Raw genomic sequence first — 19,556 nt, forward strand, 5'->3', positions numbered from 1 at the left:
AGGTGTGGTGGCATGATTGCGCATTGAGTTCGCGTGCTAAGCTTGGGTGTTTGTGTGGTGTTCGCGTGATGAGGATGGGTAATTGTGAAAAATGTGTGCGAGATGTGAATTTGTGTGTGACCGTGTGTATGTGTGGTCGTGTGGTACGTGTGGAGAGTGTGGAACGAAGGTACGAGAATGTAGGATTGATGGGAAAAGTGATACCCTGAGGCGTGTTCGTTTACGCGGGGTAAGGTCCGTCCTGAGGCGTGTTCGTTTACGCGGGACGATGCCGTCCCTGACGAGGTGACGATGCCCGGCCCGACGGGGTGACGATGCCTGACATGCTCAGAAGACCGTTGGCCTGATGCATTTTACGCGGGCGCGGTAGAAGGAAAGTGTGTGTAGGATTCCGTCCTGAGGCGTGTTCGTTTACGCGGGACGATGCCGTCCCTGATGAGGTGACGATGCCCGGCCCGACGGGGTGACGATGCCTGACGTGGTCAGAAGACCGTTGGCCTGATGCGTTTTACGCGGGCGCGGTAGAAGGAAAGTGTGTGTAGGATTCCGTCCTGAGGCGTGTTCGTTTACGCGGGACGATGCCGTCCCTGACGAGTTGACGATGCCCAGCCCGACGGGGTGACGATGCCTGACGTGGTCAAAAGACCGTTGGCCTGATGCGTTTTACGCAGGCGCGGTAGTGGTGGAAAGGTTGAGAATGAGCGGGATTTGGCTTGACATGTGAGGATTGTGAAAGTGATGCATGGTGTGAGTTAGTGTGCGAGTGTGTTTGTATCGCGTGATGCAGTGCGCGATTATGGGGTAAAATCTGCTAGGCATGGTATGGGACGTGCCCAAGTAGGTTTTGCTTTATAATCGAGACACGCACGCGGCTGTGATGTATTACTGTGGTATGATTGGCGTGTGTATTGATATGTGGAAAGTGTGTGATGGCATGTGTACAAGAATTGTATGTTGGGATTGTGGGTTAACGTGCATGGTGCGTATGCAGAGAGTCCAGGTATGTGTGAATGTTCGATTGCTGGTTGTGTGGTTGTTTGGTTGCGCGTTTGGATGTGTCTGGAATTACGTGATAGCCTAGGTGGGGCTTAGGTTGTGACTTATTGAGATGTGATCTCATGGTTGTTTCAACCAAACCATTTCAGAATCCCCGCCTGAATATCGAGATTGAGGTCGACTCGGAGTCGTCGGGTGAGCAGACAGCTGCAGAGGATTCAGGTAGTGATGCCGAGGACTGTGAGTCAGAGTGGACGCCTTCGAGAGGGCGTAGGGGATAGTTCTGGGAGGAGGATGCGCCCCATTTTTGGATAGTGCTGACCTAGAGAGATGATCTTGATATTTTGTTGGTTTGGAGTTTATAGTTCGGTGTGCTTATAAATTATTTTGTGGTTTGTATTGGCGGATGATGTAAATATTTGGAAGTGTAATATATGCTTGGTGGTTTGACGATTTGTTCCTTCATGGTGTTCTCCAATTTTAATGTCTGGGATTTTTTATTGCTTCCGCTGCGATTTAACTCTGATGGATCGTTGGGTCGGCGACGTTATTCCTGGGACGTCGCACTCTTCCGACCGAGGAGAGGGATGTCGCGGGCTCGATGGGGTTCGAGGCATGACAAAAGTTATCATGGGATCACTTTGTGGATCACCTCATATGGTAATAAAGCTTAAGGACCTCGGTCAATAACTATTAACCATAGTTATCATAATTCTATGATTATAATTTGTTTCGTACGATTTAATTAGATTCAACTCGAGGCCATAGTGATTTGTAACCGTTAGATGAATTGCTAATCATCTTAATCACTACCAAGTTTATCGATTCACTAACAAATCTACAACTCAACAAGTATCTATGGATTCAAGGGTTCAATTTTTTATAATTTACCTATTGAACGATGTAATTTTACTATGTATATTGTATTTTGTTAATTAGCTACAGATTGATTAGAAGTAAATTTCATACTTTATAGTGTAACGGTAAATGAAATGACATATAAAACATTGTCATATATATTTGAACGTAATCTTTATTTTAAAGAAACAACGGGAAATTGCATCATCTTCTGCATAAGGATCACCACATGTACTTGAAATTAAGATCAGTTTACCACGACATAATTCTTACACCAAATATAAAATTTATAACTGTTGTTGACACAAAATACTAGCTTTAGATATTTTGCCAACTCCTACAACTCGATTAGATTTTTTGCTCCCTATTGTAAAATTTAAGATTTCGATTCACGATCTTTTTCTCGATTTAACAATTATGCTATTAAACAAAGTCCAAATGGACTTTCACGATACAGCAAGGGCATGCTCGCATTCAAGGCCTCCGCTTGTTAAGGCAAACTCCTGGTGTGTCCTACCATCTTGGCAACTCGAGCAGCCATGCTCGAGACTCATCGCACTATATACTTTGTGTGCGAGAGCATATATATATAAGTTTGAAATGAAACGCAATATATATGTGATAAGGAAGATGTATACAATTCATGTAATTACGAAAAGCTCATCACACCATACAAAAATGATCCGTCCTTATGCAATCTTTACATTACATACATGAAAAAGTCGAATCTATCAACCATTAACTTGTCCCCATGTTCTCTTCCTCCATGATTCTCCTTTTTTTTTCTTGGGATAACCTTGAGAGAAACCTGTTGCCTGTGCGTATGCCGGTTGGGGTGAGCAAACCACCTCACGAAATGACAGGGAGCCCTAAACTTGCCACAGGGTAAGTCCACACAGGTCCGGCTAAGTCCAAACCACGCACCGCGATTTCCCATGGACAAGCAACTTCCCGTGGGGCAAACCCTAACCGCATTAATTGCCGTGGCCAGCGTAGAATGGTGGATATGTTGATCCCCAGAACTTCGTCCCACTGTAAGAGTTGCTTACTGCAATAGAAGTGCGAGAAAACATAGATTAGCAGTTTACCTAGTGAGTAAGAGTAATACACAGCTAGCTAGTTGGACCAACAAACAACTAGTTAAGTTTAAATAGTTTAGTGGATCAATTAATAACCATGTGAGGATGAACTATTGCGGCCAATCCAGAGATCGATATAGTGCTCTTTTGCCCTCCCACCATCCCGATGCCTCGCGCAAGGTTGAAGCACTTCTCTGGTAAATCGCTGATCCGACATCTGCCTCCAAGTTTGGACTGTGTAGGACATGATCGTTGGATGCAAGTCAAAAGTGGATTGCGGGGAAGCGAAACGTGATCCATGATTCTTCCTTTTATCTGGGATCACAAGGTTTTGCATCGAAGGAGCAACTTCTCCACATCGACAGAGATTATCAAGTGGCTTGGGCATGGAACACCATTGGATGGAAGGCTGCATAAATACACAATTATTTGGTCATGTTCATTATTACCGTGGATAGACTTGCACAACCTACTGTAAATAGTACATACATTCCCAAGCTCAGAGGTATTATCAGAGGCAGGTTTTATTTCTAGGATTCCTTTCCTCTAGATGCGAGACCATATGCATCCCCTAGGTTGTTACTTAGCTATTTAAGAAACTTGAAACATGGACGTTTAGAATGTCAATGATTTTGATTAATGATATAGTGGACGGGAATTTCACGATATTGAACGTGGCAATAGATGTATCCAATAAAAACTCAAATTACGATGTACAATCGAAAATATCATATCTTTGTATATCAAAACTTATGACTTCTTCCTTTTTGGATGTTATGAACGCTTAATCGACTGTTTTTTGTCAAGAAACGAAACATGTTGCGATCATATTTTTCCAAATATGCAGGTGTCAACACACATGAAATGCACGATTCTTGGCTTAATTGTCATAACCCGAGCGTACATTGCACAAAAAGACGGACATAAAAGGTCAAAGGGAATTGTTCATCTAAGTAGGGAGGAGAGTTAATCAGTGAGGAGAGACTAAAATTTGGCTTAGGCTAAGTTATGAAGCACCGAGTGTTGAAGGCCGCAAATATGTAAAAAAACTGGTCATTCTCATTATTGCTATGGATACACTTGCATATTTTGTCTGTAATCAGTTCTCATTCTTAGAGATGGAATTAATGGTTGGTTCTTTTGGGATCTGATTTACTCTACGAAAATGACCATGTATATCCTTGGTTTAGTACTTACCTAATCAAGAAAACTAAAATCTAGGTAGTTAAATTTTTTAATAATTTTGATAAATAAGATCAAATATGGTAGTTTCACAATGTTGAACATGATTATTAGACGTATCTGATAAGTACTTAGAGCACATAAATCTAATAGTTTACCAGCTTACGGTAGGGTTCCAGCTTTTGCTTTTCGTTATGTTTTAATGAACTTTACTCACTATTCTAGGAAAAATAAGTTACAGATCAGTGGTTGTTATATCAGAGATACATCTCTTTCCTCTTACTTTATCGGAGTAGACTTATCGCATCTTATTGCACTTGAATAAATAGAAATATATGAGTTTGACCATGTTGTTGTTCATATCAAACCAAATGGCAAAAGTACATCACAAGTGCCATAACTTGTGTACGGCGATTACTTTGGTGCCATAACTTTTTTTCGGATCACTTTGGTGCCAAGTCGGAGGAAAAGAGATCACTTTAGTGCCAATTTGGCCGGAAATCCGACGTGGCATTTTTTATTAATTTTTTACGCCGACGTGGCTCGCCGGAGGCTGAGTCAGCATGTACAGTCAGCATTTTTTATTTTAAATACTTTTTTCCTTTTTTTTTCTTATTTCCTTTTTCTTTTTCTTTTCTTTTTTTTCTTTTCTCCCCTCGCCGGCCAGTTGCCAGTGGTCGGTCGGCCGCCGGCGAAGCCCGGGAAGGGCTGGGCGAGGCTTGCCCATGGCCGGCGAGGGGCGGCCTCGCCAGATATGGGCGAGGCCGGCCCTCGCCCGGCCCGGGCGAGGGCCGCCCTCGCCGGATCCGGCGAGGCGACCCTTGCCGGCGTCGGGCGAGGAAGCCCTCGCCGGGCGGGCGAGGGTCGCCCTCGCCTCGAGTCGGGCGTGGGCGACCCTCGCCCGACGCCGGCGAAGGCGACCTCGCCGCCCGGGCGAGGCTTCCCTCGCCGACGCCGGCGAGGGTCGCCCTCGCCGGATCCGGCGTCGGGCGACCCTCGCCGGCGTCGGGCGAGGGAAGCCCTCGCCTGGACCGGCGAGGGTCCCCCTCGCCGGATCCGGGAGAGGGCGACCCTCGCCGGCGTCGGGCGACCCTCGCCGGCGTCGGGCGAGGGTCGCCTGAGCGAGGGCTTCCCTCGCCCTACGCCGGCGAGGGTCGCCCTACGCCGGCGAGGGTCGCCTCGCCGGATCCGGAGAGAGGGCAACCCTCGTCGGCGTCGGCGACCCTCGCCGGCGTCGGGCGAGGGTCGCCCACGCCCGCCCGGGCGTGGGCGACCCTTGCCCGGCGCCGGCGAGGGCCCTCGCTGGGCCGGCGAGGGCGGCCTCTGTCACCGGCGAGTGTCGCCTCGCCCAGATCTGGCGAGGCCGCCCCTCACCGGCCATGGGCAAGGCCGCCCTCGCCCAGCCCTTCCCGGGCTTCGCCGGTGGCCAGCCGGCCACCGGCAACCGACCGGCGAGGGGAGAAAAGAAAAGAAAAGAAAAAGAAAAGAAGGAAAAAAAAGGAAAAACAATATTTAAAATTAAAAATGCTGACTGTACACGCTGATTCAGCCTCCGGCGAGCCACGTCAGCGTCAAAAATTAATAAAAAATGCCACGTCGGATTTCCGGCCAAATTGGCACTAAAGTGATCTCTTTTCCTCCGACTTGACACCAAAGTGATCCGAAAAAAAGTTATGGCACCAAAGTGATCGCCGTACACAAGTTATGGCACTTGTGGTGTACTTTTGCCCAAACCAAATTAAATACGGGGTCATTCACATTATTGTTGCGGATACACTTGCATATTTAGATGGCCATCGGAGGACATCGTACCGTGACATTGACAAAATTTTTCAAATGTCGACATCCACATTGGTGTCCACATTGGCTAGATACTATCCATATCATACTCTGACGTCGTTTGCATTACCTAAATTTTTCCACACACGTCCATGTGGCATTGGCATAATTTATCCGCATCATACTCTAATGTCGATGGTCATGGGAGTTGAATTTGCTTAAATTCCATGTCGGAGGGACTTGATTAAAAAATTTGTCAAAATAGAATAATTTAATTAAATAAATTAAAATGTGCATTGACTAGAAAAAGTGTGAGCATGGAAACTAGAACTTTTCCAATATAACATACACGAACCATCTGTATACTATGCTCAAAGGTCTCTTCCATTAACGTAGTCGAAATATGAATTTGAAATTGAAAACTACACTTGAATAGCATCTTATGTTCATACAATTTTCTATCTTAATACGTAATGTATTTAGAATTCGGCATTTAAGCAATTAAATGGAGAACCTTCATGACTATATTACATTGTTGCACAATTTCGATTAATTGTCGATCGAGAATATTCACTGTACTTCCAATTTGAGTATGCTTGGTTGATAGTTTAAGTAAAAGTTATTATGGGATCACTTTGTGGATCACCTCATATGGTAATTAAGCTTAAGGACCTCGGTCAATAACTATTAACCATAGTTATCATAATTGTACAATTATAATTTGTTTCGTACGATTTGATTAGATTCGACTGTGGCCATAGTGATTTGTAACCGTTAAATAAATGCTAATCATCTAGTTTATCGATTCACTAATGAACCTACAACTCAACATGTATCTATGGATTCAACGGTTCAATTTTTATAATTTACCTATTGAACGATGTAATTTTACTATGTATATTGTATTTTGATAGCTATAGATTGATTAGAAGTAAATTTCATACATTATAGTGTAACGGTAAATGAAATGACATATAAAACATGTCATATATATTTGAACGTAATCTTTATTTTAAAGAAAACAACGGGAAATTGCATCATCTTGTGCATAGGGATCACCACATGTACTTGAAATTAAGATTAGTTTACTACAACATAATTCTAACTCCCAATATAAAATTTATAACTGTCGTCGACACAAAATACTAGCTTTAGATATTTTGCCAACTCCTACGATTCGATTAGATTTTATGCTACCTATTGTAAAATTTAAGATTTCAATTCACGGTTTTTTTCTCGATTTAACAATTATGCTATTAACCAAAGTCCAAATGGACTTTCCCGATACAGCATGGGCATGCGTGCATTCAAGACCTCCGCTTGTTAAGGCAAACACTTATCGTGTCCTACCATCTTGCCAACTCGGGCAGCCGTGCACGAGTCTTATCACACTATATGCTTTGTGAGCGAGAGCATATATAAGTTGAAATGAAAAGCAATATATGTGATACGGAAGATGTATACAATTCTTGTAAGAGAAAAAACCACAAAAAACTCCAAACTTTATCACCTATGACATATTTATCCTGAACTTTTTTTTGTGATACCAAAAATCCCAAACTATGCTATTTGTGACACATTTACCCCATTGTACTTTAGTCCATGGGCATTTTCGTCCTTTTTACTTTTTCTTTTTTTTTTCCTTTCCGGCGAGGGTGGCCCTCGCCGGCGTCTGGCGAGGGCCACCCTTGCCGGCGTCGAGCGAGGGTGGCCCTCGCCGAGATCCAGGCGAGGGCCGCCCTCGCCGGCGTCGGGCGAGGGTCGCCTCGCCGGGCGAGCGAGGGCGGCCCTCGCCCGACTCGGGCAAGGGCCGCCCTCGCCGGTGTCGGGCGAGGCCGCCCTCGCTCGCCGGAGCAAGGCGACCCTCGCTCGACGCCGGCGAGGGTGGCCCTCGCCGGAAAGGAAAAAAAAGAAAAACAAAAAAGACGAAAATGCCCATGGACTAAAGTACAATGGGGTAAATGTGTCACAAATAGCATAGTTTGGGGTTTTTGGTGTCACAAAAAAAAGTTCAGGGTAAATGTGTCACAGGTGGCAAAGTTTGGGATTTTTGGTGGTCTTTTCCCTTCTTGTAATTACCAAAAGCTCATCACACCAAACAAAAAAGATCGGTCCTTATACAATCTTTACATTCTATGCATGAAATAGTCGAATCTATCGACCATCAACTTGTTCCCATGTTTGTTTGCTGTAAAATGCGCGTTGAAAAGTTATATACTACTTACTTTAACCAAAAAAAAAACTTGTTCCCATGTTCTCTTCCTCCATGATTGTCCCTTTTATTTTGGGATAACCTTGAGAGAAACCTGTTCCCCGTGCGTCTGCCCGTCGTGGCGTGTAGACCACCTCACGGAATGACTGGGCAACCCTAAACTTGCCACAGGGTAAGTCCACACAGGTTCGCCTAAGTCCAAACCACGCACCGCGATTTCCCCTGGACAAGCAACTTTCCGTGGAGCAAACCCCGGCCGCTTCAATTGCCGTTGCCAGCGTAGAATGGTGGATGTCTTGGTCCCCAGAACTTCATCCCACTGTAAGAGTTCCTTACTGCAATAAAAGTGCGAGAAAACATAGATTAGCAGTTTTCCATGTGAGTAAGAATTATACACAGCTAGCTAATTGGACCGACAAACAAATAGTCAAGTTTGAATCGTTTAGTGGATCAATTGATTACCATGTGAGGATGAACTATTGCGGCCAATCCAGATCTGGACATAACTCTATTTCGCCCTCCCACCAACCACACACTCCGCGCAGGGTTGAAGCACTTCTCTGGTAAATCGCTGATCCGATCGTGTGCCTGCAAGTTAGGACCGTGGAGGACATGATCGTTGGATGCAAGTCCAAAGTGGCTTGTGTGGAAGCGAAACATGATCCGTGATTCTTCCTTTCATCTGGCATCACAAGGTTTTGCGTCGAAGGAGCAACTTCTCCACATGGACAGACTATCGAGTGGCTAGGGCATGGAACACCAGTTGATGAAGGGCCTGCATAAATACGCAAATATTTGGTCATGTTCATTACTGCCGTGGATAGACTTGCACAACCTACCGTATACGGTTCAAACATTCCCATGCTTAGAGGTGTTATTAATGGCAGGTTTTTTTTTGGGATTCCTTTCCTCTATAAGCAAGACCATATGCATCCCCTCGTTTGTTACTTAACCATATGAGAGAATTGACACATGGACGTGTAGATTGTAAATATTTTTTATCGATGGAATGGTCGACGGCTATTTCAAGATATCGAACATGGCTACTAGATGAATCCGATAAAAGCTCAAAGTACGATATAGAACCGAAAATGTTAGATCGTTGTATGTCAGACTTATGACTCTTTCCTTTTGCGCAGTAAAAGTAATTGGACTTATAATTGATCGGAAAGATTTCCAAAACCGACCACACTCATACGTCATATCCAGTTTTAAATGATTTCGTAAGAGGATATATACATATATATTATATGAGCAAGTAAAGGAAATGATGTGGAGAAATAAATGTGTCATTGCAGGATATTTGCCCACTAGTGAAATTCTCGGCATAATTATCCAAAAAGTCATAAACCTATTGTACGGACCTTTCAATTATGCCATTTTAGTCCTAAACCTTTTGATAATTTGTCAATTCAGTCCTAAACCTTTTAATTATACTAATGTAGTCCTAAACCTTTTGAAGCTTTGTCAATTTAGTCATAAACATTTTAACGAATTACTAATGCGGTCCTTCCGACTAATTTTGATCAGAAATCACTGACGCTAAGGTCCAATTAACGCTGGTTGTCCTACGTGGTACCGTCAGTGGTGACGTTGACAGTTTTTTAAATTTTCTTAATTTTGTAATGATTTTTTATTTTTCTTTAATTTTCTTTGTTTTTCTTTTCTTTTCCCTCTTTATAATACACAGGGCCACTAGGCACTAGCAAAGGGCTGGCAACCCATGCCGGCCCATGGGCGTGGGCCGTGAAGCCCTCGCTGAGTGCAAGGGAGGGTGAGGACCACAATGCCTTCGCTTTGGCCCACAAGGGCTCATAACACCCTCGCCCACATTAAAGGAAAAAAGAAAGTAAAGGTGAAATGAAACATATAAATCATTATTAAATTAATAAAAATCCAAAAACAACTTAACAAATTGTCCACGTCAGCGCCAGTAGCATCACGTAAGATGGCTAGCGTTGACTAGATCGCCACGTTAGCTATGTAATAGGTTTATGACTTTTTCGATAATTTTTTTGAAAATTCTGTGGCTACATTGGGTTGACATCTTTCTGTAAAAGTATTTAGCACTGATATGCAAATGTCTTAGTATGTACTATCTATCATTGATATTACCAATATGAAAAGAAAAGCAAAGATAATAGTTTTATTTGCAAAGGAGAATCAAGTACAACAATGGTTGTATTTTTACAAGGCATAATACCATAATTATTTTTTTCGTTTTCTATTATGTATGTGAAAACTTCTTTACCCAAATTTCCCCTTGTCTAGGATATGATGCATTTGAACTGGAGCTACTTCAACAAAATCCTCTTGTGAACTGCATCAGTAACCTCTTGCCCAAATACACATTTCAATAAATTAGTGAAACCATGCTATGAATCATGCGTCAAACAAAATAAACGTAACTTACTTGTCTCCACATAGCCTGTCAGTCTAAAAGGGAAAAATTGTCTAAAAAATCTCAAACCTATTGCACTTTGACCAATTCAGTCATAGACTTTTCAAATTTGCCAAATGATTCGTAAACCTTTTTCACGTTCCGCCAATTGAGTCCATTTAGCCAAATTTAGCTGGAAATCACTAACACGTAAGATGGCCGGCTCTAACGTGGACAATCTTTTATAATATTTTTAAAAAATTATTTTTTATAATTTTTTATTATTTTTTATTCTTTATTTCTCTTCCTTTTTTTTCTACCAAGTCCTACGCCAGACTTGGTAGAAGAAAAAATGAAAAGATAAAAAATTATTTAAAAAATTCAATTTGTTTAAAAAAATTATAAAAAAAATTGTACCTTGGGATTAAAATTGGCCCTATCAGTGTCCACGTCGACGATTTCCAACTAAAATTGGCCGGAATGACTCCATTTGCAAAACGTGAAAAAGTTTATGATTCAATTGGTAAAATTGAAAGGTTTAAACCTGAATTAGTCAAAAAACAATAGATTTAGAAGTTTTTGGACAATTTTCCCATATAAGAGCGACCTCTGGCATTGAGCTGGACTTTTTAGGTACTCTTGATTTAAATTTTTATTGTACTTTTTTGGGTTAAGAAAGGATCAAAGGGCAAACGTCTTAAAAATTTACATCCCCATCAGTTGGAGGCATACCTCCAATAAAATCTCTGAGTAAACTATTACACACTTTCATTTAGACAAGCTTCAAAGCAACATAATCTTGATCTTGCTTCAATCCGATAGCACCGAGTGCATCAGCACATCCTTCAGCCTCCCCAACACAGGTGTTCCATCTTCACTTATTGGAACTCCTTCATCCACCTCCTGCAATCTTCAAGAACAGGATTCAATAAGTGACAACAACAGAAGTCATCTTCGGCCGGTTCTCCCATGTCTTCTTGCACACACGACAGTCCAATGTGGATGCAATTCGACAGTTGAACTTCGTCATACGATCACTTAGGCGAAGCGACCATGGGTTCCAACGCTCTACCTTGAGACTCCAGTTTCCATGCATGTTTTATTGGAGCAAGATGCTGGAATTATAAGAGTACGACCATGACTTGTTTGGCAAGGATAGTAGCATTCCATGCATATTCGTTACAAGGGACGTACGTACTAACGCGAGCAGGGTCTGACCAAGTTATGTCACGCGCAAGCAGCTATTCTTTATCGCACTCGTTATGGCCAGCAAGGAAACATACTATGCTGTCCAAGGATAAGTTCGAAAATGAGATTTGCCTTAAGAGAGTAGTTTTAGCTGTAGTAGTATTACAAAATTTCTTGAGCTTTCAAGGTCCATCTAATTACCATCTGAATGTCAAATTCGACTAGATTCACGATGCGGAACGGGTGTTTATTGCATAACTTCAACCATAATATTATCCATAATCCTTAGTATAGAAGAGGCTTTTGATATGTAGAGGCGATGTTGGAACTTACCAGTCTTTCTTCCAATTGCTGAATTACTACTCTCAGTGAGAATAGAATCATATCGTGCTGATTAGGAGGGACTAGTCCCCTCCGGACGATAGAGCTCCTGCCTTACATGCAATTATAAGTTCTATCAATCAGAAACTTGCCCTAGTATCTACGTAGATGATCAATATCATTTCCAAATCCTTAGGTTACCCAATGCAGAAAAGTGATATCTGAGATTCTACTCGACATTAGCTGTTAAGTTTCAATTACACAGTTACCCTAACAATCGGGTCGAACCAAGGAAACGGGCTGCCCGTGCCATACAAAGTGAGGAAGGCACATACGTTACATCTCTCAGAATCCGTCATTCTCACAACAATCTGCTGATTCTGTCCAGCTCTTAAAATATCAAGGGGTGAATATAGTATGGGGATTTAAATTGACTACCAATAAGAGAAACTAAATAGTTAGGGTAGAAAAAGATAGATAAATGGATGCAGTAAAGTGACCCAAAACTTTTTTTTTTTAAATCATTACCAGAATTACCATCTAGGCAGTGGGCAGTAGGCAGAGGCCGATTTTCTATAAATTCAGGATATATGGTTTTTTCGCCTTCGCTTTTGCTTCATTTGCTTCTTGTATTCGTCATATAATCTGAGTGCCCTTGTTGTACGATCTAACTCACTCCTCAATCTCTCATTCTCTTTGATGTCGCGCAGGAGCATATAATGCTCTGATAGCTTCTTTTTCACCTCATCTTCATTGAGAGAACTTGCTTCCTCCAGAAGCTGGGCCACACTGGATGCCACCACTCCATCACTAGCACGTTTCCTCTTGTTGCTCAACTTCACAGCATTGCTCTTCACGCTGAAGGATTCCCGTTCAAGTGATAAGTTTAGAAAAGCTTGTTGTGGGGAGAGAGTAGAGAGATGAGCTTGGGTAGGAGCAACGCTCAAGTTAGAGATGCCAGAAGCCAAAGTTGAAATTGTTGGATGATAATGTTTTGTTAGAAGGTTGAGTTCCCAAAGCACGGAAGCTAGTGCACCACTTTGATTAGGGTCCGAGGCATATGGTTGATATTTCTGCACAACAGTAATTGCTATTAGAGAGATTGTTCGTAATTTACTCAGCATCCCAAAGGGGAAAAATGAAACTAAGTGATCTGATATGACAGAATCATGCAAGAAATTGGTCCTGTATTGAGCAGAGCGTAAACAGAGGGCAAAGCATTAAGAGTGCACTCTAGTCATGTAAGATAAGCTCGCCCAGTGCTCGTCAGAAAGACAACCACCATAGCTTCTCAATAGACATTTGCAATGAAAACTAAAAACATCGAACTAAAAAGCAACAACAAATTTAATTGAGCAGCCATCTTGTTCAAGAACACTTAGTAAAGTTCCAGATTTCTTTTCATTTTATGCGGACTGTGGTCAGTAGGCAAAGCAAAAATCACAAAAATTTCAACCAAGAAATGGTGGTAAAGGCTCCATTAACAGCTACATTTGTAGTAAGGCTGGAAGCTACAACATTCTCCAGGGGCCCTGCTTGGACCTAAATGGTGAAAGTCAATCTCACTCTGCTACAAGACATGAGGTTAAAACTCAAGTCATACATGAGGAGATGTTTCCTGATTCCGGACTACACATATACATGCATAAGTATGTCCATCCCAATTTTAAATCCAATATCATTCGTCGATTAAGGTTTTGCATGGAAGTAGTAAATTGCTTACCGCAACAGAACCTGATACTGAGCCACCTCCAGGATCATTTTCCAACAAAACCCGACATTTCATATTCTTTTGGAGAAGATGCTTTAAAGTGACCAAGGCTGCAAGTAAGGGCAAACAAGTAACCAATTAGAATGATAATCATAGTATCAACAGAAAAAAAATAACTGGCATTGCATAAACCAAGAGGGTACCAGCCATGGACTCTGCAGACTCAAAGCATAAAGAGAATGTGGCCAAACGCTTTATGAATGCTGCGGCCTTCTGCATGTCATGTTGCCTATCGTTGCACAACATCATCTTTAGAGCTTCAGCTAGCACCTCACCCCGATCTCTGCTTTAGACATCAGATATCAATGAGTTAGTACAAAGGGAGAAAGATGCTTTCGCCATTCTGGTGGTCATGATAAAAAAGTCACTATTGGTTTCACGCATTTCTCTGTCATTGCCAAACATCCAGGACTATGGTTATAAAGAAAGTCATGTGAACAAAAGTGCATGAGCAGATGAGTCCAGAAAACGAACTTAATAGCAAGTATATGATCTCTGCTTCAGACATCAGATATTAATCACAGTAAAAAGTGTGGTGGTCATGATAAAAAGAATGCTATTTTTTCTCCAAACAAAGTCATCGGCATCGAGAACTGTGATTTTTATAATAAAATCAGGTAACTGAAAGTGCATGAGTTCAGAAAACAAACTTCAGAGCAAGGTACTGAGCACCCAACATAGAAGTGCTAACCTTCCAGGCCTGTATTCAAGTATGAGGTTGTATAACTGAACAAAAAAATCTTGCAAATCAACATTCAAAGCATCGAGATTGTTTTTCATCACTTTGAAAGCAATGATGCAACAGCGAAGTCTTTCCGAGACAGTCACGCATTTTCCAGAACTGTCTGTTTTTCCACCAGAACATGCAAGCTTTTTAAGGTAGTCCATGAGATCTCCAATATAATCCAAGTCAATCAGGTGAGAAAATTTTGCTAGACCATCCAAACATGGTCCAAGGAGTGGGTGAGCCTCAGTCACATGAGTTGTACCAGTATCTCCATTAGGTCTGCAAAACAAACAAAAAGAATGAAGTAATCACAGTATTCCGTTAGACATCATCCACAAAGATAATTTCGAATTCAACTTTAAGCACATATATTAGGTTGATTGTAGAGAAAGAGTAAACAGATACAGCAAATGGACAGCCTCACTGATAATTAAGAACCACAGCTTAAAATTGTCCTACGAATTTTCTCATGTCAATCTGAAGACCTCGCCTATATTTAAACCCGAGTTTCAGTGTCTGATAAAACATTTGCATTGACACAGTACTGCGCACCAAGACCAATCTTTCTCTATAGTATCATAAGCATAAACAATTTATTTGACACATGAAATCACCTGGGCACAATTGACTGCATAGTGTGCTTCAGAACACGAAAATATATCTCAAATACGGCAGATAGTGTCTCTGACTGCATCCTTCGACGCTCCATAATATCTGGAGCGAAACTAGCTGCTTTATAATCAGCAGCAACCTGTTTACAGCACCAAGTACCTCAACTGTATGATACTGTAAGCAGAAAATCAGAGAAAGTAGTCAATTGTCGTCGCATTAGAATGCCTACCTCTTCCCTCATTTTCGACATCATTTCTTGCCTAGATTTCTTTCTATCAGTCGGTTGTTTATGGCTTGATTCCTCCAATCGGTTTCCTTTCTTATATTTCTTATTTCTAACATTTTTATCCTTATCTGGTGCTGCAGATCTACCAAGATCCTCGTCAAATGACAGAGACATAAGTACCTGAAAAACATCTCGATAGTTATAACAGAGAGAGGGGTAACAAAGTAATTTATAAGCGAAAGTTAAATATAGTGACCTATTAAACATACTTGAATAGAGTCAGGATGCATCTGACAATTATGAGCTTTCACATAATGTGCAATCAATCGAACAGCCGCTCCAGTCACTTCACCGCCGTGTTTACCCTCATTTGTAAAAAGTGACTTAATAGTGTCACAACAAAGTTTCCTGATGATATCCATTCACATCTATTATTCAAGAGAAGAGTAGAGTGGAAAAGTGGAAAAACAAATACATGCCAAGGGATGCTCACGGAAAATGACCAAAAACTAAAAGTAAATTTGTCTATCATGTGTCATTGTAGCACTTGACTCTTTAAAGAGTAGCTCCTTTTCTTGTAGTCCTAAGTCCGTACCAAAAAGAAAAAAGGAACGATAAATAGAATGTTATCTAGTATTTTTCAGACCTTAACATAAAAAAGATCGTGTTTACAATGCATGCATGATTTCATACAAGAGCACATGCACACATGCTCACAGATTTACATAACCACAAGCAGAAGCATTGCATCTCTAAATGATTGCTAAGTAACGCTTCATTTCTTTCCCTTTTTTGTGGGCAGGAAACTTAAACCAAAAGCAAGCAACAACTTAAATTCATAGATAAAAACAACATTTGGTGATCTTATGAGTTCATCGGTCACGGAAGCACACAAGCCATTCACTAAATGAGAATAGAAGTCTGCACCCGAATGACCACATTAACAAAAGACTACTCTTCAAACTTCTCAATTAATCAACCATTCCCCCCATCTAGTCCACCAAAAGGCATTTCCATTGCAAACTTGATAACTAAATAGGTTCTTAACATAAGAAGAATAACGAGAAGTGAAAAAGACATGGCTAAACCTTATGACCTCATCCGAGGAACTTATGTTTCTGACAACAACTTCAACCAAGCTCTCGCGATAATTGAAATGAGGAACAGCATCTAGCAAAGCACAGATGCAGCGAACCACCGCATGTTGATACAAGGAGACCTTTTCTAAAACCATCAACTTCTGCAGGTAGGCCTGTTAAATAAAATTTGAAATAGTTCAGAGCAAATAAAATTGGATCGAACCAAATTCAAAATCAACCTAGTGTCACTGCTACCCAAAAAGCACGCATGTACAAAAGAAATTAGGTAAAAATAGCTTATACTATGGAATTGTCCATAAGCTCAACAATGATCAACATTACACCAACTTAAACCGGAATGTAATTAACCAAGATTTGTAGTGTTTTTTTGTCCTATTTCTGGTGATAGCACTTCATTCAACAATCACAAGAAGATCAAGTAAAACCTTGTATGCCGACAGAAGTGCCGATTCATAATACCGCATCTTCTTGACATCTTTTGAAACTTTCATCTCGAGCTCCTTCTCAGTAGGAAGTCTAATGCGGTAACTATCATATCACAACAAAGGAAAACATCAACACAGTGCCGAGGGAACATATGAAGAGTAGATGTAACTGTGAAGATCACATCTAAATAAATTCAGCCACATACCCAGGAATGATGTCTTTGAACACAGCCAACAAAGATAGAAGCCCAAGCTTAATGATGGCATGATTGTCATCATTGCACATCTGCAGCATTTCTTTTAGAAGTTTAATATTAGAATCTGGATCAGCAAGCAGAGCAATTCCCAGTTCCGCAAGTTTACACTTCTTAGTTTCAAATGACTCTTCTGCAGTGACGTCCTCCTTCAACTCAGCCTAAAGAAAACATGATATTTCGTAAAGATGAGAAGAAATGTGTTGATGTTAAAGTACTGTACATAGGTTACGAGAACAGTACTATTACATTAGCAAACTTGCGATAAACATCCAGGCATGATATCAAGTCGAAATCTTCATTGCATCTAAACCAACGACTCAGCATAAGCAAGCTAAAGTGATCCCACAAGACATATGCACAAGTTTTACCCAACAGGAAGCAAAACACTAAGAAGAGAGGTATAGGCACTTCTAAAGAGATGCTACACAACTAAAAAGTACAATGAGATCTCCAGGGCATGCTGCATCTCACCAACAACCAAAGCATAAATAGAAAGAAAAAAAAGGGGGGGAAGAGTACATTTTTATCTTTCCATCAATTTTAGCAAGTGTTCAATTTCCAGCCCCATAAGAAGTATAGGCACTCAATTAGACAATAGGATAGTTCAAAAAGACAAGAAGAAAAGACCAAAAGATGGACAGGGGGAGATGAAGTGATGGGATACCAAAACAGCTCGTTGGGGGTTGTCTTTCACTTCATCTGGAGGCAGCTCTTTCGCCTGCTTCTTAGCTTCTTTCCTGCTTTTTTTTAGCTTAGCTCGCTTTTCAGCTTTAGTGAGCTTCACCAGACCCTTATCTGTCTCTTGGGTGGCTCCTTCCCCTTCACCCGCACCTTCAGATTGTTTGGATGCATTTAACACTGCATTTTCCAAAAGACAAAAGGGCATAAAAGTTAGCACGGGCCCAAATCGAGCTGAAAGTGTAATTATGTTTCTATATAAGCAAGAGGGTGCAAATACAAGTGCGATAGTATAGTTGGCCGTCCAAGGTCTTGACAGGCAGAGCATCCACATGACCCACTGGAATCCCGGGTTGCTCCTCCTCCTCCTCCTCCTCCTCCTCTTTCTGCAAGGCCTTCTTCTTCTTCAACCTCTTCTCATAGAGGGCTTCCAGAGCATCTTCTTTGAGGTCAGCCACTCGCGTCACATGCCTTGCGTAGCCCACACATACAAAGAGAGTATCAGGGTCACCGAAATACGCACCCGCCTACTGTTTCCACGAACTTTTACAGGGAACTCCAAATGGGCTCATCGGGTACTGTCTTCTACTTTTAAATTGGATCAAGATCGACAAAAAAAGAAAAGGAGGGAGATGATTACTGACTTGGTGATGGAACGGGTGTCTAGACGGGACACGAAGCCGGCGTAGTCGAGGTTGTCGTTGACGAACTGCAAGTCCTCGTCGGAGACTTGGATTTCCTCCTCCGCTACCTCCGGCGGAAGGTCCGGCGGCAGTATTATCCTCTGCTTCCCCATGTCCAACCGAAACCAACCAACAACCCGACAGCTAATCCCGGCGTAGGGTTTAAGGATGGTTCGACCCAGGAAGCCTTAAACCCTCTTTGTCCTTTGGGGATTCGACCTTCTTGCAGATGGAAGAAGATCAAGAACACCCAGTCAAATTGCGATGTTCAAAAATCTGGGCCTTCAACCAAGCCATTGTCAATCGCTAACAGTGACAAATTGGAGTACTGAGCATGGGCTTTTCGGCCCAAACCTTTCGCAAATTTGCTTGTCACTTGCATGTAATTCTAACGCAACTACAGATTTATTTCAAAATTTAACTGAAAATTGAATTCTAGAATAACATTGGAGTAAAATCTATAAAGTACGAAACGAAATAGTTTGCATGATTTTGCAAAGTTAAAAATTATAACGACGAGGGTGATCTGTTTCAGGTAACCCCCCATCCTGGAACATCGAACAAGATCAGGTATGATCGGTTATTACCGATGAAATCGAGAACCGGCCCACCTAATATCTAGAACAGGACCAGACGGTCCCAGGACCGGTGATCATCGTACCATATCGCTACACTTTCAGGGCAAAGCGGCACAAAAAGGACGCCGAAAAGCTCCCTACCGGCTGCCAAAACGAAACCAAAAGGATCCAGACAAATACAAGAACGGCAATCGATAGAGAGGATCACGGCCCCCGTGAGGCAGCAAAAATTTGCAACAAACCAAGAACGGACAGCCTAGTACCCGAGGCCTAAGAAGGAGGACAGAAGAGCAGCACGGCGACATCAAAGGAGGCAAACCTATCGAGGCGAAACGGGAGCGGTGGTACCTCGAGCGCCAAGTTGGAGGCGGTTGGGCGGCGACCGGACGACGGCGAGACACAAAGACCACCGTCGTGGCGGTGGTTGCGCGAGCGACACGCGAGGGGCAAATGCGAGCCAGCGACCCGAACGAAGAGAGCGAGAGCGAGAGAGAGAGAGAGAGA

At 42.1% G+C, this 19,556-nt stretch overlaps 1 protein-coding gene across 1 annotated transcript; it reads right to left on the reverse strand.

Moving 5' to 3' along the window:
* Positions 1 to 12,551: 12,551 nt before the first annotated feature.
* LOC115665331 (nucleolar complex-associated protein 3) lies at positions 12,552 to 18,752 on the reverse strand. The gene is made up of 13 exons (XM_056318022.1): positions 18,436 to 18,752; positions 18,072 to 18,262; positions 17,778 to 17,971; positions 17,063 to 17,271; positions 16,857 to 16,959; positions 16,420 to 16,583; positions 15,601 to 15,739; positions 15,335 to 15,511; positions 15,108 to 15,244; positions 14,458 to 14,772; positions 13,910 to 14,049; positions 13,719 to 13,816; positions 12,552 to 13,068 (listed from the first exon to the last, which is right to left on the reverse strand). The coding sequence occupies exons 1-13, from the start codon at positions 18,585 to 18,587 to the stop codon at positions 12,577 to 12,579; spliced, it is 2,511 nt and encodes an 836-aa protein (XP_056173997.1). The 5' UTR covers positions 18,588 to 18,752; the 3' UTR covers positions 12,552 to 12,576.
* Positions 18,753 to 19,556: the final 804 nt, after the last annotated feature.

The sequence above is a fragment of the Syzygium oleosum genome, unplaced genomic scaffold (assembly GCF_021117445.2).
Source record: "Syzygium oleosum isolate NSW1041296 unplaced genomic scaffold, Sole_v2.1 Sole_v2.14, whole genome shotgun sequence".
NCBI lineage: Eukaryota > Viridiplantae > Streptophyta > Magnoliopsida > Myrtales > Myrtaceae > Syzygium > Syzygium oleosum.